Genomic DNA, 22350 nt, shown 5'->3' with positions numbered 1-22350 from the left:
TTAAAGTACAACAGAACATATAGTGGATTTTTAAAAGTTTAAGCTCAAGGAAAATCTAATTTATACTGAAGCAGAAAATACTTACAGAACTTCTGTTTCTGAATAATTTCTTGGGAGCATTTTGGAATTTGCAGGCCTTCAAATAATTCATCCAAACAAATTTGTCTTTTCTATAACCTAAAAAAAGGATGGATTACTAAAGATACCCGCAAGACATAACCATGTGCATACTAAATATATAACTCTTATTCAGTCTTCTTCCATAAACTAAATGTCCTTTAGCAGAACACCAAAGATTTAAATTAAAATTTCTAGATTTTTTTCAATATTTTTGAGGGTATGAACTTCAAAACTGTTGAGTGTGATTCCCTATCATTCATATCATTCCCTACAATTTTTTTAAATTCATTAAGATATGGGATTGGTGCCCTGGTGGCTTGGTGGGTGTCTCATATCCCATTAGGACTTTCCAAAATGGGCAAAGGAAGGAGACAAAAGTTCCTGAGTTTGTCATCACTCCTGAAGAAGCCATGTCAACAGGCCATCAGAGGTACTGATGGTGCAACAATTCCAGGTGCCAGACACTTGGCATAAGTTACAGAAACACCTTCACAATCAGAAGACCATTTGGCAGCTCCACCTTTCTGATCCATAGCTTTACAAGTTTCCCATAAAAAAATGCATTATCGTCCCATCCATGTGCCCTAAAGTAGCTCGCAGGGTGCTGGCCCAAATAAAACGGGTTCAATAAATATTTTCTGAGTCATTGTTACACTGAGAATAAAAGTCAAACTCCTTGAACAGCCTCCAAAGCCATGGCTGCATCTCCAACTTCGTCTCCTGTCTTCTCGCCTTTGCTGCTCTCTTCCAGCCACCTTCCTCTCATGATTCCTCAACTGCACCCACCACTCTGGCGCTGGGACACGCACTCTTGCTTTTCTCTCTGACAAGTGCTCTTAACCACGTAGCCACATTGCTTTCTCTCTCATTTCACCTATGTATCTGTCAGGTGTCACCTTCTCAGGCCTTTCTGCACCACACTGAGTCGAAGAGTCTCCCTCTGATGCTCTCGGGCCTCCTACCCCGTCACTGTCGGACACTGAATCTTTGTCTTTGTTTATTACTCTTCTCCCCTCCAGCATGGAAGTCCCATAAAGACGGAAACGGTTTATTTTATTCACTGCTATATCCCCAGTGCCTGCACAGAGTAAGGGCTCCACAAATACCCACCAAATGAATGAGCCTCTGGCCTATTATCAGCTTCCATGAAATCCAGCAACCTTAAACACCTTGCTGACCAGTCATGAGATAACTTGTGTCTGCACTTACATTAATTTAAGTACTTTTAAACACCTTGCTGACTGGTCATGGCAGAAAAGTAGCCGGCCACATGGGCCAGTTTTCACTCTAAATAGCCAGCCAACAAGGTGTGGTTAAGGGACTTTGTCATTAGTCTCAGGGACAGATCCCAAAGGATACCCTGAATTGGTTACTGCCAATAAAATGACTATATACTAACTCGAAAAGTTTCCACAGTCATCAAATCGTCTCGCATCCAAGCAGGAGACCTTATACAGAACTGTGCTGTGCAAAGAAATCAGCCCACTGGCATCTCAACTGGTCAAATCCTCACCTCACTAGCACTCAGCAAATAAAAAAGGCTTCAGTCACATTTGCCAGTCCAGGTTCCTCTAGCACATAACAAAAGACAAAGATGAGATTTTTGTTTTCCATCTAAAAAAAGTGAAATTGTTTTCTATTTCATATTTCCCTGTTCTCCATAATTTCTGTTGGAAACAATGACAGTGAGTCAAGTTTCCTCACTGTACAGTATCACTGATTGAGATGTCATTTCAATCACGATTCAAACATTAGTTTCTTCATTCCTTATGAGGTTTAATAAACTCTATGTAAAATAAAATGCTCTCATAAGATTTTAATTCTGCCCCAGTTGCTTTATCAGAGTATCTGACTCAAACAGTTACTGATACTTTCCTTTTAAAGATATTTATTTCTAAGAATGGTATCCTTACAGACTTACTCCTTTTGTGGATCAAACTTTCATTTTGGAAACCAAATCACACCAGGCTCTCATTATCATTTCATAAAATGTCGTTAAAATAAAACTGAAATAACAACTCACTGTCTTTCCATCCTCACTTACCCTTAGGGATGTGCAATTCATGTTTGGTCTTTCCACACCACCCTATTGGATGAATGTCAGGGGAACCGGCATTGGTCCAAAAATCGTAGCAGCTTAAATAACCATCAAAATGAAGCCTTAGACGGTAGCCACACACCTGCAAAATGGAATGTTTGCAACCGTTCATTGTGTCATGTATTTGAAGTATACAAAAAATTAAAATATTCATATACTGTCAATGCTAACAACACATGTGAACCAATTCTTCCATCTAAACATATTTGTATTAAAGAACAAATGTACAGACGACATCCACGTAAGACAAATGCTGACAAAATACACTGTCTTTCAAGTACCTAGAATTTTTTCTGTAGAAATAATTACGCTTTTACTCAGTCTAGGAATCTGAGGTCAATTTACATGTTTATTAATCAGTGAGTTTATTTATTAAAGCAATGCCTGTCAAATATTCCTTTCAGAAACCCCATCTCTTACTGTCTGGCTTGGAGTCATATCTCAAGACAGAGTAAGCTAAAGTACAAAGCAAAACCCAAATAGATGTGGTCTTATTTCAACTCTAACATATAAATCCACCAGACTCAATAAAGGAAATAATAAAAGTCTGAGAACCATATACTCTAGACATGCTATATATGTTTATAGCTATAATCAATCAGTAAATTAAGTGACCAGTGTTTTCTATTTTGATGTTGTTAAAAATATACAGGTCTTTGCCCAGCCAGCATGGCTCAGCAGTTGAGCATCGACCTAGGATCTGGGAGATCACAGTTCAATTCCCAGTCAGGGTACTTGCCCAAGTTGTGGGCTCGATCCCCAGTGCGGGGTGTGCAGGAGGCAGCTGATCAATGACTCCCTCATCATTGATGTTTCTATGTCTCTCTCTCCCTCTCCCTTCCTCTCTCTGAAATCAATGAAGACATATTTTAAATATATATGTATATATATGTTTTTTATCAATTTAATAATATATAATATTTAGTAAATATGACATTTTATAAGCCATTTACTTTCATCAGTGGCTCTTCACTCTATATAATTTGCACAAAATGCATATATTTATGGAAATATATAATTCATATTCATGGATATTTACATATGCATTTCTGATTAGTTCAGCTAAAATTTTAATAATTATGTCTCCTTTAATAGACAAAAAGCAACATTGTGGAATTCACCGATTGTTATCAACCTCTGGTGAAAACTATTTACCAATTAAATCAAGAGTACCTGCTAGGGATGAAGAACTTATTAAAAAACTAATCTTCAGAGGAAAAAAATCATTAAGAAACATATTTCACCCATCATTGACTAAAATAAATCCATAACATACTGGAACTTGCTTAGAACAGAAAGTACTCAATTCATTATTCTTTAGAAAATTATCTTCTGTCACTTCACTGTGCAATAGCTCAAGAGGATAACACCATCTCTTACCTCAGCTACAGAAAGCACACAAAATACAGATGGATGTCGGGGGTCAATGCCTTCTAATCTCATTCCAACCTGAAAACCATTTTCGTACTCTGGAAAGGATTGGTCCTATGAAATTTCATGATATAACATTAGCCACTGACATATATTCACAATGTGATATTAAAACACTTGGTGTGGCTGTACACACAATCAAGAACTTACTGTGCTAGTTTGGAAGCTCAGTACTATAGCTAAAGATAGGAAGACTCTCTTATATATTTGACCCTGAGAGATGGTTTGATCATTGTATGTGCTTTGAAATAGTTCATCTACAAAACTTATGTCCTGTGAACTCCATATTTATTCCTTCTGCTCATTTTTCATTAATGATTTGAAGTAGCTCTTCCTGTGCTCTGGAAGCAATCCTCTGTTGTTGACAATAATTACCTATTCCCAGTCTGTGACTTGGCTCTTCCCTTTGTTTCTGAGGACTCTGTTGTAGACAATTTTAAAAAATTTTTATGTAGTAAAATATATCAATTATTTCCTGTACAGTTGGTACATTTAGCCTATGAAATTCCCAGCAACCCTGAACTTACACAGATGTTCTTACAATGCTCTTTTAAAATTTTGTGTTTCATATGTAAATCTACAGTGTAACTGGATTAGACTTTTTCTGTGGTGTGAGGAGTCTATTTTTTCATATGGAAAACCAAGTATTGAACAAGAATTTTTCGAATAGTCCACTGATCTGTAAAGCTATCTCTGATACATATTTGTAGGTCTATTTCTTGGTCTTTTTATTCTGTTCATTGGCTTATTTGCTCATAATGAGTCTTTCTACCTGGAGAGCAATCTTCATCATATTGAGTTCTATAATTCAGCAACTGGTTCTCCTCCATTTAATCTAATCTTTACATCTGTCCAAGGTGTTGTTTTAAATTTTCACAAAGACTACAAAAATGCTTTGTCATGCTTATTTCTGTGCACTTTGTAATGCTTATTGCTAGTAGTGTAAATGAAATCTAATTCGTAATAGACTTTGTAATATGTTCCCATTCATTATTATTTAGTTTAATACTGATCTTATTTCTCACAGCCTTGCTGAATTACTATTAGTTTTGAGCAGACAGTTTCAAGCAGATTCAACATTACTAGTCAATTTATTCTTAATTGCAAATAAATGTATAAGTATACTAATGGAAAATGATGATTAAAATCTAGTTCAAGAGCTGCTTTCTAATCCCTAACGGTATTATTATTTATTACTGCTTAACATATGAATGCCTATTTTTTAAGCAAAATTTATTTTTCTGAAAAACTCTTTCATTTGAAAATGTCAAATTTAGAGTTCCAAGACCAAATAGTAAAGAGAATATTTATAGCCTTTGCCTAGGTATATTAACATTCCACCTCACTTGCTTTATCATATTCATTTGCTCCCTCGCTCTCATGTTTGTGTGTATACAGAAATAGATATACAGATATGCATATATATATACATATACATGTACATACCATTTTTTCTGAATCATTCGAGGACCCTTTACCCCTAAATACTAAATATGTTTCCCTCAGAGTAGTGTACTCTCCCTAAGAACAAAAACATTCTCTTGCATAAAAATAGCTAATTTATCAGCCTCTGTAGGTTAATATTTACATAACACTTTTAACTAATATTCCATTCATATTCCAGTTTTTCCAATCTACCTAACAATGAACTTTATAACATTTTTCCCATCTGAAACAGGATTCAGTCTAGGGTAAGATATTAAATTTAATTGACATGTCTCTTTGGTCTTCCTTAATCTGGAACATTCTCCATAGCATTTCTTTATCTTCTAGAACATTGACATTTTCAAAGAACATAGCCTTTTCTCTCTTCCATTTTACTAAAATAGAAATTTTCTCATTTTGGATTTGTCTGATGTCTCTCCACGATTAGATTCAGGTATGCATTCTTTTGCCAGTACACTGAATGGTGGTGATGTGTCCCTCTCAGGATATCATATTGAAAGCCACCTGATGTTCGTGTGTCCCCCATTGGTGATATTAATTTTGATTACACAATTACTACAGTGTGGTCCAATTCCTTCATTATACAGTTACATGCAGATTACACATACACATACATACATAAACATGTGCACACGTATGTAAATCTATGTATACATATATATTTTTATAAATCATAAATTCAAACAGATTCATCTAATTCCAATTCACCCCCAAAGGACTTGCTCTGCCTTTTTCTATCCACATTTCTATTTCCCCTTTAACAAGGTCAACACATTTACTCATGTGCTAAATCCTATAGTATATCTATTATAGTTTCAGAATTGTTCCACCCACACTACTACAATAAATAAACCCACAAAAGAGTTCAGGACTTGTTTGCAATTTTCCCTCCCTGCTCCACTGCCATCCACAAGTGAGATATATGCTTTTTTTTCTTTCTTCAATGCACTTACGGTATTCATTTGAAATACAGTTGAGTTCATTTGTTTCTATTTGTTTTCAGTTCCTAATGAATTATTTTTATATTTTAATATGCAAAATATTAACATGCTCCCCAAAATTAAAGCTATACAAAAAGGTACTCAAGGAAGTGTCTCTCCCTCCCATACCCTATCCACTCCATTCCACCTCTTGTGCACAACCAACCTCATTGGTGTCTGGTTTATCCTTCCTGGGTTTCTGCTTGTAAAAATAAGCAATTATTTTTTTCTTAATCTTCCCTTCCTTCTTATAAAAGGTAGGATAGAATATGTGTTTTCTTCCTAATGTCCCTTGGAAACCGCTCCATGTAGGCTCACAGCAATTGCCCACATTCCTTTCTATAGCTGCATTGTACTCCACTGTGGACAGGCACCAGAGTTTATTCAATCTCTTTCTATACCTCAGGGCATGCCTTTTCCACAGGAAGATATAACTGTTTTAAAATATTTATGAATTAGCTTGTAAAATGTAGTTAAAAACTTCCTTACGTTGACAGATTTTAGAAGCTTCCAAGGAAAAAACTTAAAAGATGACAAAACCCAAAAATGAAATGGCAAGAATGAATGATTTCTCAGAAACACTTTATTTCTACAAAAGTAAATGTCATGTGTGTGTTTAACTCGCCCAGCCTTCTTCTCACATCTACTCTGTTTTCCAGCAGATTATATTTAACAAGTTTTATGTGACTACCTCCTGTCACTGCTTTGAAATTTCTGTTAACTTCAAAAGCACCACATACATATACATACACATACACATACACGTATACATACACATGCATATACACATACACATATATATACATATGTATACATACACAGAACACTGATAAGAAAGCAAAAGGGAAAGAAAGACCTCAGAGGGGGTATATTAATAATGCTGAAGGAAAATTTAAGCAGCTGTAGAAATTGAGAGAACGTTTTTCATGTTTTAACAAAACTGATGCAAAAATTGGAGCCAGTATTATATCAGAGCCAGTAATATTTCTTCTCATCACATAAGAATGACAGATTCAAAACACTGGCAATAATTCACAGCCAGAAGTTAAAATGATCAAAATTACCCTTGTAAGCATTTCAAAATGGTTTCTCAATTGAACATTTGGGAGCCTTAAACAATGTTGCAAGGAACACTATATGGCTAAAACGGACAGAGCATTCTTTGAGGGTTTCAAATAAAAAACAAAACATTCATTTTTAACAACAAAACATTCATTTTTAACAACCTGAAAGGCAACATTTAGTGAGAAATATCACTGCCTTCATCCATCTCTTTTCTGTTGAATGGTTTATTCATAAGAAATTTAATGGGTTTTTTCCCTTTCTAAAAATCATGTATTTTATAAACATAATTGATAGTTGTGCTTATAAAATTATAATTTATGATGAAGAGAATTGAAATCACACACTTAAAGCAAACAATAAGCCCATTAAATTCAGTCTTAAAAAATCATAAGGTTTGTAGATGTGAATAAAACTTTTAAGATAAAGAAACTCGAGCCCAGAGAGGTTAAGAGACTTTCTAAAGGTCACACAACTGGTTTAGCAGCAGAGAATGACTAAGGACCCAAGTCTTCTGAAAGCCTGACCGCCATTTGTTCCACACAAGGAGACAGACGTGGCAACAAAACAGGCAAAACAAAACGTGACTCCAGGCCATGAAGGCCTCAAGGACATTTCCAAGGAATCGCCATGTGCTCTTGGGTATAGAAGTTAATGTGTTCTATTTCATCTTTTCCCCCCCAAGAATAGTTGCAAAATAATGCTTTCTAGTATGAAATTGATAAATTTGTCACTAATGATGGAGAAGGATTATTCAAAGTTCCATACCTCAGAGCAACAGCAGGTATAAAATTATATACTATTATTTAAAAATGAGTCAGAGCATTAGGAAAGAAATATAAAAACAAAGCACCACACCAAGAGAAAAACAGATGGGCTACTGGCAAAATCCCTTTTATGAAATACAGTGCATAAGGGCACTCACTCTCCTACATGTGCCAGCAGATCTGTGCAATTCTGGACAATACTTTACTCTGTTTATCATTGAGAACCCCATTACAATAGCAGAAAGATTATGCTGTAATGATTGTTTCTGAGCCAGTATACAGACTACAGAAACTTGGTGGCCATCATCACTAGCAGAGCATCAGTTAGAGATGTGTGTTACCAAAGAGTGTCATCATGCTAAGCAGAATATTCTATCTGAATGCCCCTAGGCATTCTATTTAACTCACAGGCAAGAGTTGGCAGTCAACAGTATTTTCCTGTTCTTAATTCAATAATGAAATAAATGGAAAAATTGGGCATGCAAGGGAATCACAGCCACTGAGGCACATATTTTTAGCATGCTATGCAAAAGACTGGGCAAGGACCATGGGCCTCTGGTTTCCAAAGCTTCGTGTGGTAGCTGTCAAAGGGAAAGATGCTCATAGGAATTTGATATACAGATGTTAAAAACAAAATTTCTTATAAAACCAGAACTACTGCCATGAGTTCAGTGGCCTACTAAAAATGGTTTATCTTAGCAACATCTATAGAATCTCAAATGGTCTCAATGTGTATCTCCAGGACTGAAATGTCACAATTCTAAATGTGGAAGGTGAAATATCAGGAAGTCTTATGTAAGCAAACTGTGATATAAACAGCTTGACCGTGGAGAATTTAAGTCTTTGTCAACACTTGATGATTTTTACTCAATGTAAAAACAAAACAAAACAATCATGTTATTGGTAGCCTAAAATTAATTCAATTACTGCAGAAAGAAACATGGAGAAACATTTTCCTGAAACGAACACGCCCAAAGAGAAAGCTATGAATGCATTTGTAGCTCTCTCTCAAGTAGACAGAATTAGGCCACCCAGTTTTGAGCATGATAGTCTTCTTGACTTGGCATTTGATGAAACAAAAGGAGTCTCGGTTTACATTTGATCCGAATATCCAGGATGATCCAGATCTACCTGAGGAATCATCAAACATTTACTCTCTTAGTTTACAACTTGTAATACTTCGATATAATTTTCTCATTAACCAGAAATGAATAAGGAATGAGAAGAAATGGTTGCCGAGCCTAAGCTATCCTTTATAAAGATGCCTTTTATCCAGCAAGCATTTATGAAGCACTTAAATCTGGGTAAGATCCTGCTCTAAGCACTTTACAAGTCTCAACTCATTAAGTCATCATAAAAACTCTACAAAATAGGTGTTATTATGTACATTATACAGATGATGAAACTGGGGCACAAGAGGTTGTATAATGTTCCTGAGACCACACTATGTCTGGCTTTAGCATATGGGTTATTACTCTCTGCGGTAGAGCATTATGAAAAGTTAAGGCCAACACTATCCCACTCACTGAGTAAAGACTTCATAATATGCTTTTATTATATAGTTAAAACTTAGAGTGAGTTTTTTAAATAACTAAAATTGGTGGTCTGAGTATTATTGGTGGTCTGTGATAATAAATGATTGCCAGATGCCAACAATTTGAAAACAAGTGACATAGAGAGGGCCATATCCCCATATATGGGAATTTAATACAAAATAAAGGTGGCATTGTAAGTCAGGAGAATAAATATAAATGGCATTAGGACATATGGCTATCCACTTGGGGAAGAAAACTGAATTATATTTTTATCACAACAGCATATATAAAATAATTTTAGAAAGAGAGAAAATAGATACAATACATGGAATACAATGCAGCTATTAAAAAGCAAGACACAGACCTGTATATTCTCAGGTGGCATCATAGCCATGATATACTGATAAAATAAGGCGAGTGTTAGACCAGCAAAACACAACTATTTATATGAACATTATCCACATATCTACATAAGAGCATTTATACAGATCTGAAAGTACACACTCAAATTATTTTGAGTGGTTCACCTGGAAAGGGGAACCTGCAGAAAGAAGGCTTTTTAATTTTTATACTCTTCCGTCTCCTTAAATTTTTTTAATGGCATTTTTTTTTTTTTTAAATCAACACACACACAATCAAGTGATGATGCTAGGCAAGTAGGCAGGGCACAGGTTACAAGAAGCCTTATATGTCTTGCTAAGGGCCTTTCAGTTTATTTTTAGTTGATGCAACATTAGAAAAAGCTTTCAAGCACAGGAGAGAAAAAAAACCATTCTTTCATTTTATAGAGATTGTATTACTGGCACTGTGGAGAATTAATTAGAAAATTAGCAAGGCTAGAAATAGAAAAGATGGTTAAGGAGGCTTTCAATATCTACCAATAACTGAGAGCTTCTCATGTGTCATGTACAGCGTCTCACTCAGCTTATTTAAGCCTTGACGTCCCCTGTACGGAGCTATTACGATCTCCATTACACATATGAGGAAACAGAGGCTCAGAGGAAGTCACAGGGGCTCCCTCTACATAATTAGTCAGTAAAAACCTAGAATTCGAATTCAAACCCTGCTCTGTGCACTTAACAGCAAAGATACATTCCATCCCATTCCAGATCATTGCAATAAACTGGACGAGTGACAATGAGGACCTCAATCAATGCAGAACAAGAAGAGTTGGGATGGAAGGAAGAGACCAGATTCAATAGCTATAAAGGGGGCAGAAGCTGATGGTTGGCTGGATACAGAAGATGAAGAAGGCGAGAGTTTAAATTGACACCCAATTTCAGGCTTGGAAAAAATTTCCAAATTTTCCATAATGTGATCATTTTACTTTTATCATGTTATCAATACCTACTGATACTTTCAAGGACTTTATGGACAGCTCGTTAACAGCTATATTTTTGTACCTATTTTTCAATCCCAACTTTCTGATGCATTACTATAGCTTCAATATTCTCCCAGTTCTCTTGCAATGAATCTTTCATCATAAATGTCTATTCACTGCAAAATACAGGCATTATGAGAAGTTATGAAACTCCTTCCTTGCTTTTCCCTCAATAAGCTTTATGATTTTCACCTGAGCTAACGGTGGGCTATATCAAGAGTATGGAACCCCTTCTGGCTTTCTCTTCTTTTAATCACAGAGAAAATAGTGTACTTGAAATATATATATATATATATATACACACAGTACACATCACTCACATATATACACTTTTTCCCCCTATTGTTTAAACTACACCTTAATGTATCTGTTTTTAATGGTGCAGCTGGGGTGGGATCCATGATTTCTTCAGGGACTGCAGAAACCTCCTGAATTTTATATAAAATTTGCATGCAAATAGATATAGACACTTCTCTAAGGAGATTAGCAGTATCTTTCATTAGATGTTCAAAAGGGCCTAAGACCTGAAAAAAGATTAAGAGCCACGTGGCTATTCCTTCAGGGAATCTGTCATCAATCAATCCACTGACTAAATAACATCTGTAGGAAACTTCAGTAGCAGAACACAGCAGCTCCCGGCAGCTGTTCATCATGGATACATAGGCCAGGCAGTAAGGCAGGTCCAAATTCTGCTTTAGCCAAGTGTCACCTATTTTTGCCATTTGTTAAGCTAATGGGGAGAAATCATCAGCTATATAATTAAACATAAAACCCTGCAAAGGTTCAGTTAAGGTGGCAGCAAAGGATGGCTGATTATATATTTTTAAACTCTCATTTTAGAGAGTACTTTCTTGTTATTTTGAACATTTTTCATAAATTAATTCTGAATCCCAAACTCCTGCCAAGATCATACCAAAGAGCATTCTACAAATAGAGAACACAGAATTCATGGTATAACAAAAGTATACTTTAGCAAGCTAGTGAATGTAATTCCTACTGTTGTTTTACAATCTCAGATTCAAAAACTCTCATTTCCCCAGAACCTACTGACCTACTGATAGGAAGAATCTGGCTCAGATATAGATATGTGTATATTATCTCCGGTCACCCTAACCTAACCACTGACTGAATTATAGTCTCAAAAACAAAAAACAATACATACTAGAGTGGGTGAAATACCGCTGAATTTAGGCAGATTTACATCAACGAAGGTATTTATGAACAAAGAGAAAGAACCCACAGAGTATAAAATAAAAAACTGTACAGACAGAACTTTTAAAAATAACTACAAAAGTTGTCTGATAAATCACTGGCCATCACTGAGCGGATTCCACAAACCCTCTGAGTCTAGCATCTAGAACACTGAACCCACACATTTTTTCCCGAAAGACTAGACTCTCCCAGGGGGGGAAAAATACAAGGGTACTTCTAATATAAATTTCCTTTAACTAAAGAAGAAAAGCTGTGCAAACTCTCTCTCCTTGATTCTGAATTTCACTATTTTCTCCTTTTAATTTCTCTTCCTCTGAGCAGCTCTGAACCTGGCATTCAGCTTCCAGCTGCAGTTGCAGATAAGCAGCCTTTACAGGGGCTGCAAGCCCCTCCCAAGAGGGAGAGAGCAGCCCTGATCTGACTGTCCGGCTCCACTACTTCAAATCTGCAAAACCATTTCACAGTGCCCCTGGTACTTTGAATCACCATTTCAGAGAAGTGGGAAAGCATCTGAACCACAAGATCAGGATGCATCTTCAGTTTGCCCCTGAACTTAGAGCCTCAGAGGGTATGAGAATAAACATGAATGGGCATTTGCTCTGCTCTTCAGGGTCCCACTAATTAACCAGCTTAAATGACTTCATGTTGTAAGGCCACATTCTAGTTTTAAAACACACTTCCTTCCCTGCCCTCAATAAGACTTGTGATTTAAACCCCACCCAAATGGCTAAATGTAATACACACAGTATTTTTTTCAAAAAATATATAATACACCCAGGAAGAACTGTTAAACACCCACGAAGTTATCTTAAAACTGAGGCAAGAAAACACATACAAGACAAAAACAAACAGGCAAACAAACAGCAAACACTTCAGGCAAGTAAAAAGCAAATACAGACTGAGGCTATATTTGATTCTAAGTGCATCAGAATTTGTAACATAATGAGGAATTTCATTATAGTTTATGCAACCACTAAAAATGCCACACATGATCATCATGTGGCTCACGATTAATATTTAAAGTTTATCTAAGGACTCATATTAAAACTATGATAGTGGTCTCAGAGACTATTAAGTAATTTGGAAGCATGTTCAAAACACAAATAACTTGATATCTGACTGAATTGTTTTAGTTGAAAAGGCTTTAGGTATCTCACATAGTTTTACAGGGGGTTTAACAAACATGAATTTTTACAGCAGCATCTTTTGCACCTGCAGAGATAAGTACAAATCCAGACTTTATCAAAAACAACACACAAACATGGGGGGGGGTGTCCACTTTTAATGTACTTGTGTATTTAGAAAAAATATATTTTTAAAAATAAAATTTAAGTCTGGATGCAGAAGTTACATTTAGAAAGAGAAAGTGAGCTATTCCTTTCATTTTGATTTCAAGTAAAGAAGAGAGTACAGGAGTGCGTTCAAATAAGGCTCTTTTCCATCTTGGTCAATTAAGAGGTAAAGCCAGGAAAGGGTCTTTGTTCTCCAAGTATTCCCAGCCCCTTCCAAAAATAATACTCCCCCATCATCCTACAGGTGGCTGGACTTTCCTTATCAGGACACAGAGCATTTCCTTCCAAAATCATAATACATTATAGTAGATTTTAATGGGGGAAGAGAGGTGGAGTACCACACAGGAACATGGAATAAGGAATGTCCAAGATTAAGATGTCACTGAGGGAAGCAGGAGAGGAAAAGTAGAAACACCAAAGTCTGCCTAAGAATTCTGCCTTGTCTCAGGAGAGAAGGGAGTCAAATGAGGAGATGTTTCTGTTTTCGCCAGGAAGAAAGCCAGTAAGTGATGTGCGAAGGCGGGAGGAGCGAGGTTGTGAGGAGAGGAGAGGGCTGGACGGCCGTCCCCAGCATTGAGAGAGCGGGTGCAGCCCAGGGACGGGGGTTTCCCCTGGCCACTCGCCCTGAAGTGCAGAAGAAACCAACATCAACGTCCCCAGCGGGTGGGTCACAGGCAGGAGCACCACTGCGGTCAAACAAGGCAAGTCCTGACAACAACAAGATTACGGAGACCTGCCCTGGCTGGTGTTCTGAATGAATGCCACCGAGAAGGGCAGAGAGGGGGTTTGGGGGAGAGCAAAGGACTAGGATCTCAGAGAAGAGCAATTTTAAAAACTGCTTGCGTTTAATAAAGTGTCAGACACTGCAGTATGCCACACACTTCATACACATTATCTGTAATTCTTCAACAGTCCCCGAGAAGTGAGTGATATTATCTGCCATTTTCAGTTAAATAAACTAAGGGTCAGAGAAGTGCACCATAGAGTCCTTCCTCTATAAAGTGCAGGGAAAGTAGCCAGAAGGACTTAGTGAGGCAGCATATGCAAAAGCACCAAGCAAATAATAGGTGCTTGAAAATGCACCTCTCCCAGAGAACCATAAAGCAGGAAGGAATTAAAAATAAAAAGGAATCCCAGTCAGTCTCTGAGGAGATTATAATTTACCAAGAAACAAAATGCACCTACAGGTAATCACACAGAATGGCCTAAAATTAGTAGTCAAAAATATACGAAAATGATAAACAGAGCTAGAATTCACAAAGATCATTATGGCAGTAGTGTGAAGGAAAGGTTAAAAGTGGAGCCAGCCTGGATAGAGAGTAACCGTTTAAGAAACTTTCACTGTAATTTATATGAATAAAAGCCACAGCTTATTCCAAAATTAAGGCCACAGTAATAAGGACAGAGAGTAGAAAATGAAGAATTAAGAGGTAAAACTTGAGCAGACTAGATTGTCAAACAGAGCAAAGGAGGAGGGAAGACTCAAGCTGGCCACCAGAGGGGTGGGGAGACTAGTACAGAAGGCCCTTTTCTTGGATATATGAAGAAACCCAAGAAAGTTTCAACTTTTCTCATGATAACTTTTATTTTTTTCTGAAATACCAAATTATTTTGAAAATGTGTAAGTGTCCCTGCTTTGCAGGGGCCTGAGCACATGTTTAGCAAACTCTGCAATCCAACACTGGCTGGAAAGAGAGGAACATCTGCCTAGGGATGAAAAGCAGAGCTTTCTGGGCCAGTGACTAAGGACAACAGGGATGTGAGGCTGGGGGGACTCCCTGTCACCAGAACAGACAGGTTAGAGCCAAGGCAAGCTGTGCTTCTCGGTCAGAGGCCTGACAATGCTGCAGATGTGATTCGCTCCAGAGTGTCGGGGCTGGTACAGGGAAGACCTGGGTCTGCTAACAGCCAGGTAACACCAGGAGTGAGCATCTGATCTTCATGAGACTCCTCTACTGTCCCCTGATCCTCCTACCAATGTGAGTTAGGCAAATGGTGGCTGCCTAGCAAGCCTATGGCCACATGTCAGAATGGGCATGCTGGGCAGGCACGTGAAAGGGGGGATATTAGAGGAGACATGGAGCCATGAGGTTTAGAGAGCAAGAAGAGATACAGAGGCCTTCAAAAATAGTCAAAAACTGAAATGTCAATGGAGGCAACAACAAGCAGGAACCAATGCATGGAGGTTCCCGACAGGCACGGAAGAAGCTCTGTGTTGATGCCCATCTGCAGATGGAGCTGAACTGGGGCCTTCAATTCCAGGCTGACACACTTGGACTTGATGTCATGGACAACAGAGTGAAAAGAATGCCTTAGAAAATTACATGGTATGCTCAGACAATGGGCAGGGAGTGATAAGAGGAAAAATATTTTAATACCAACCTCAAAACAAAAGAAAAATTATTTCAAAGTTTACATCAAGTCAAGATAGGCAAATTTCGCTGGTAATGAAGAGAAAATATTTTTAAATATTCTGTCAACAGAAGGTGTTTATATCTTTGTATATTCATTATCTCAGATAGTGAAGTGAATTACAAAATATAAAACATTTTACTTTCTCTTGTACAAAAAGAAATTTAAAACAGGCCTACAGACATGTAAAAACCAGTGTATATAGGAGTACCATAAATAAAATAAGAACACTCCTTAAAAGAAATACACACATTCTTGGTAGAATATGCATTTCATTTGCATCATGAAATTGATCATGTGGGCATGTGTGTCTGTGTCAACTTTTAAAACACGAATATTAGTATGGAAATTATAAATTAAAAGTAAAGCAATACTTTAATGTCTTTTGACAGTTTTCCATTCAGGATACGCAAACTATTTTAAGTATAATTTTCAACATTTCAGTGTCAAATCTGAAGAGTTCCATTTCAGCTGACCTGAACACCATTATTATAATATTTACACAATGAAAATGGACATTAATAGTCAAGAGCACAATGTCAATACAAAATTGAATTCAGTCTGATGCTCCTTGGAAGGCTGGCATCTGCGTTTTGATCATATTGAAGCCTATTTTCAATTATAAACCACACTTACTTCATCTTAGAACATAAATGTTGAGTTAGATTACCACTGTACTTGAGCACAAGCATCTTCTTAGCTCATCAGGAAAAACCAGACATAATAATCAGTGCCTTCATTCTTCTCATTCAGGGTTGGATGAGGTCCCCTCTCAGCATAGAATACCTAGTAAACTCATTACTGTACATTCCACTGACTATTAACATTCTACCTTACATTGTTATCATGTTTTATGGGCATATTTCATATCCCAACTAGGTGGCAAGGTTTTAAGAAACCATGTCATAAACTCCTTAGTGTTTTAGTCTAGGTCTTACATGGTGCATTGCACACACAGAGCCTTAAAAATGAGAGTAGCTTGACTGTTAAATTATGAGTAAAGAGAAAGGCACTCCAACATGTCAGCTGTGTCTGCTTTTCATGTACTAACCTGTCACCTTCAGAGTTGACAGAGCTCAAAAGCTTGAGAAAGTCATATTTTAAGTCGTATTATTGGTTAAGGAACCATCCAAGACTTCCCTTCCTCACCACTCATCCCCACTCAACAGTCACGCAGACTCTGTTTATACTCTCCAAAGAGAACCCACTCCTGTCTTTACATGTCCCAAGACTGTCTTCTTACTTAGCATTTTCTAGTACCTCTTTTGTCAGATGTCTATAAAGTCAAGGGAGAAAAGTTATATGTCTCATAGCCAATTAGTACACAGCACCCAATATTGCCATAAAGATTTATTTTGGGAACAGAAGATTTGCCCATTGGTGGCTTTTTTAGTTAATACCAGATCACAAGAGAAAATCCCGGGGAGGAATTTTCTCTTCTACAGGTGTTCTTATACTAGTTGATGAACCTTAAAGAACCTGAAAGGAGAAACTCTGAGAAATAATGTTAACACACTGGCTGGCTGAGATGAGGGGGAGAATGCAGGAGCTAGTCAGAGAATCTAACACTTTGCTGCCATCAACCAAAACTTGCCTTGCTCTGGAAATTAGGACAAACTTCACCCCTAACACTCAAATAGCAGGTTCAATCTTGGGTGGAGGTAAGAGAGAATCTGTGTCCTAGGATCCTGATCTGAATGACACAGCATAAACCTAATTCCTAAGACACTGCATCATTCCTGGCCAATTCTGTTACGTGTAAGTTTTACCTAAAGCCACTGACTGTTCCGACATGGCTTCTGGCTGCCTTGAGACCCTAGACAGTGAATGATTCCATCCAAGCCTGGTCTATGCACTCTGGGTAAACTTCGAATCTTAGACCCTTGCTGGGCTACATCTGCCCTTGGGGTCATGGCATCTGACGGACTCTGGCCAGCTCCTGCTCTGGTCCACTCTACCCTCCTGATGAGCACTTACCACTGCAGCAAGGGCACAGGATGGGCACAGGGAGAGACGAAAGAGTGGACACGAGTTACAATGGCCTGCCCCAGTCACTGCAAATGCCCTTTAAAGACCTTCTATACTTAGAAAAAGAGGTTTCACAGAAGTCATTTAATACTGACTGATTACATGAGTTCACTAAACAGAGAGGCACTGTGAGGAAACACAAAAGAAAAAGAAGAAGAGATCCCTTACCTATGCAGCTCACATACTTTAGAAAGAACAAACACCCTAAGTCTCATCAAGTGGTAGCAGGGACCTGCCTCAAGCAGGAATTGCACAGTACTTAAAACCTTCTACCATAGTGGACCTCTGCACACAGCCCTGGGGAGGTTCTCAACTGCAGATTTCCAGGCTCCACCCCTGAGGCTCCAATCTAGTAGGTCTCAGGAATACCCACACCTCTGTTTTCCAAAGTTCCACAAAAATATCTGATGTGAAGAATGGGTTCAAAACCAGTAAGAGGGCATTTAGTATTTCTTAAATGTGAGGTGTCAGCACTTGGGTTCGCTTTCCCTGTTTGCATCACACCTCTTCTCCCTGTTTCATTGCCATGTCCAGGGTTACAATTACTAGCTCTTTAACATAATAAAAAGTACCAGACGTAACTCAACAGATGTCATGAAACGTAAAGCAAATAAAAAGTTTTAGATTCTCTGCTAGCTTAAATACAATATAATGATACAAATCTGATGTAATTTTAAAATATAAATTGGCCCTGAAATACCGAAAACACAAACTGAGAAGAATAGGACAAAGGAAGGTTTGGAATCTGGATAAAGATGATCCCCAGAAGCTTTGAAAGTCAGATTCTGGGCATCTTTACAGTCAGGTAGGACATGATTTAGGGGGTCTCACTGTCTCCTTTAACATGTTGTCTGACCCACCACATCCATGCAACATATGAAAACAGATCCCTCAAGCCTGATCCTTGGGTGAACATATGCAAGTAATATCAGCTTATAAAAAGAAAGACTAACACTTATTGAGTGTTTATCTTGTGCATGTTGTATCTTATGTCCTATACATGTACAATTTATTTAATCCTCCAACAACCCAAGGAGGTAAGTATGGATGAGGAAACTGAGGCACAGAGAGGCTGAATGGTTTGCCCAAGGTCGTGGAGCTGGGAGGTAGTAGCACTGGTTTTCAAACCCAGGAGCCCAGGGCCGGAGCACACACTCTGAAAAACTAAGTCCTTGATTAGCTTTGTTTTGCCACTTTCCAGCAACTACAAGTCAAATAAGTTGGTGCACTCTCTAGGCAAACAATTTAATTCTAGTTAATTATCTTAAGTGTTGATTCCTTGCAAAAATATAAGACCTTCAGTATTTCACCTGGGAAAACAGTTCAACGGGTGCTGCTATAGCCTTCTGTTCTTTCAAGTACTGCCCCCAAGACCACGTGTCCTGTGCAGCTGCTGAAGGGACTGGGGGAAAAAACAAACAAAACACAATGACTTTTCTTGAAACAATTAGTGACAGAAAAATAATAAAATTCAATTGAAGATAAACCCAAGAAGCAGGCAACTTAATTAAATTGGTAATCAGAAGACCCAGCATCCAATAAGAGCCTTCTCTCTCACTTTCTGTGAGCACTGAGTAAAATCATCTAACTACTCCATATTCAGCTTTTCCTGTTTTAGAACAGGCTTATGAATATATCCCACCCCCCAAAAGACTGCTGGTGAACATTTTAAACAGGGACCCTCATACTCCATTCACAGAAGAGTGAACAGTTACAGGTTCTCTACAAGATGATTTGGTTAATTTTAAGGTGAATGATTGGAGGAATTTTTTATAATCTCCTTTAACTTTACCTCTTTTTGGAGTGAATGCCAATTAGTGCAATCTGTCAGAAGGCAATGTGAAATATATGTCAAAAGCCTTAAAAATTATTCATATACCTGAAACCAGCAACTCTTCTAGGAATTTGTCTTAATACAATTACAGTGGATGTGCCCAAGGGACAAACACAAGGGTTTTTATCCTATAAGTCTTTATAATAATGAAATGTTGGAAACAAACTAAAGGTCCACTAAGAGAGGATTAATTAAATGCATTGTATAGGCATGTCATTTTAATAATTGGCCGTAAAGTTACATTGTAGCACACTGTTTAATGACAGAGGAAGGTATGTTAATAATACACAACTAAGGGAGGGGGAAGCAGTTTAGAAAACAAAATGATCCTTTTTCATAAAATAATGGAAATAAAAAAACTAAAATTATATAAATCAAAATCTTAAATGAAGTCATCTTTAGGTGCCAGGATTATAAAAAATTTCTTTTCAATATTCTTTGTTCTTTGTTTTCCTGCTTTCCAAATTTTCTAAATGAATACCTATCCTTTGTAATTCAATAAGATATCATCTTTAAATAATAAAAATCTGGCAAAAAGGACTAACAATTGTTTTAAGTTTATATTCTATGTCCCAGTACTTCCTTCTCTAGGATTATTATCTGCTAAAAAAGTAGTCATGATAAAACTTAAGGGTAAAAATGTACATAAAATTATTACAGCAAAAATGCAAAATAAAAATATGGGAGAAAGGTTAAATTATGGTACATATGTGTATATACATGATTATGAAGTTATCCAAATCCATATTTTTAAATAAAATATCTTGAGGATTTTCTGTGATGAGTAAAAATCAAAGTAAGGACACAAACAGTACATATAATATCTTAAATTTTAAAATAAATTACATATATTAAAACACTCACATACTCAACATATTTATAAAGCACCTTCTTTGTGCAAGGTACTCTGCATACATGTGTGTCCACACATGCAAACACAAGCATAGAAAAGCAATTGAAAAGAAAGAGCAACATATTGACAATGGCTATACGTGGGTGGTGACATTCACGTAAATATTCTTTCCTTATTTGTTACTTTCTACAGTTTTAAAATTCTCTACATGCACACACTCACACATTCTCACACATTCACACACATACACATACATGCATCCTTGGAGAAGACTGTTCAAAATTTTTAACATTTATCTTTCTGCAAAATGCTCCAGAAGAAGGTACAGATAGTAAAGGGTCAGAACTGCGTATTTGTGGTGACACGTGGGGTACAATACACCTCTAAGTCAAATATCTGAAACTAGATAATAAAGCAACCTGATATAACAAACATAAAAATCCACTAAGTTGTACAGGAAAAATTCATGTAGACTTTTAATCATTTAAAAAATATTTTCAGACTTAGCCCTTTTGGCTCAGTGGTTAGAGTGTCGGCTTGTGGAATGAAGGGTCCTGGGTTCGATTCTGGCCAAGGGGATGTACCCTGGTTGCAGGCTCAATCCCCAGCCCCAGTTGGGCGCATGCAGGATGCAACCAATCGATGTGTCTCCTTCACATCAAAGTTTCCCTCTCTCACTCTCCCTCCTACTCTCTCCGAAAAGTAATAGAAAAAATACCCTCAGGTGAGGATTAAAAATTAAATTAATTAATTAAATTAAATAAATATTTTCTGAGCTCTTCTTAATGTGCCAAGAAGTGTGCTGACTGCTGGAATAAAAATATAACCCAGTCCCCGGTCTAATAGATAATAAATAAATAAATACTATAAATTATTTTTCCTTTAGTATCCATATGTATTATTGACAAAAAAGAGAATATTTTTATGCTCGGGTAATAAAGAAAAAAATAACATCAATTTATAATCTTAAAACAGACACAACAGATCATGCACATTAACATAACATTTACTCTGTATCAATCACAACACACTAATCTGTTATTATTGCTAAGCAATACACTTACTAAAGCCTGAGACTAAGTAAAGCATTTTAATTATCATATGGGCTAACAGAATTGTCATAATAATTTTTCTTGCTTTGTTTGAAAAGGGTGAGATATCCAGATCACAACCCAAGTGCTCATCAGTAGATGAATGGATAAAAAAACTGTGGTACCTTTACACAATGGAATACTATGCGGCTGTACAAAAGAAGGATCTCTTACCCTCTGAGATGGCTTGGGGGACCTGGAGAGTATTATGCTAAGTAAAATAAGCCAGTCATAGAAAGATATGTATCACATGATCTCATTTATATGTGGAATCTAATGAACAAAATAAACTGACGAACAAAACAGACCCAGAGACATGGAAGCAACAGACTGATGTATACCACAGGGAAACGGGGGGTGGGAAGAGATTAACCAATAACTTATACGCATATATGCATAACCCATGGACACAGACAATAGGGCGGTGAAAGCCTTGGGAGGGGGCCAGAGTGGGGTAGAGGGGGTAAATGGGGGAAAAAGGGGACATCTGTAATACTTTCAACAATAAAAAGAATTAAAAAACAACAACAACAACAACAAAAAACCCACAATGAGATACCACAGTGTGATTTCCATCAGAGCTCAGTCTGTTGGCCATTACATCCCTTAAAAGATTTGCTGTTATTTCTACCACAACATGAGATGTTTTCTTTTCCTAAACCAAGAAAGCAATTTGACAAACCCTGAAGATGATCTGGTAAGATTATTCAACATCCCTATTTTCACATAAACATTTTACTACATTACCATTATATGCTTTACAAAAACATTACAGCAGTGTTGGCTCTAAAGCAAATATAGATATCTC

The 22350-nt window shown here is 37.1% G+C and overlaps 1 protein-coding gene across 1 annotated transcript in view; it reads right to left on the bottom strand.

Annotated features, from left to right (window-relative positions):
• L3MBTL4 (L3MBTL histone methyl-lysine binding protein 4) overlaps positions 1-22350 on the bottom strand; it is a 153677-nt gene that overhangs the window by 102677 nt on the left and 28650 nt on the right. Inside the window, exons 4-7 of the mRNA XM_087818958.1 lie at positions 19075-19166; positions 3599-3703; positions 2165-2300; positions 86-177 (exon numbers count right to left, since the gene is read on the bottom strand). Of these exons, the coding sequence (XP_087675084.1) occupies positions 86-177; positions 2165-2300; positions 3599-3703; positions 19075-19166 (425 nt within the window). The remainder of the gene's footprint in view (positions 1-85; positions 178-2164; positions 2301-3598; positions 3704-19074; positions 19167-22350) is intronic.

The sequence above is a fragment of the Miniopterus natalensis genome, chromosome 7 (genome assembly GCF_054644295.1).
Source record: "Miniopterus natalensis isolate mMinNat1 chromosome 7, mMinNat1.hap1, whole genome shotgun sequence".
Lineage (NCBI taxonomy): Eukaryota > Metazoa > Chordata > Mammalia > Chiroptera > Miniopteridae > Miniopterus > Miniopterus natalensis.
Note: the sequence above shows the minus strand (reverse complement) of the source record. Positions and strands in the feature narration are given on the sequence as shown.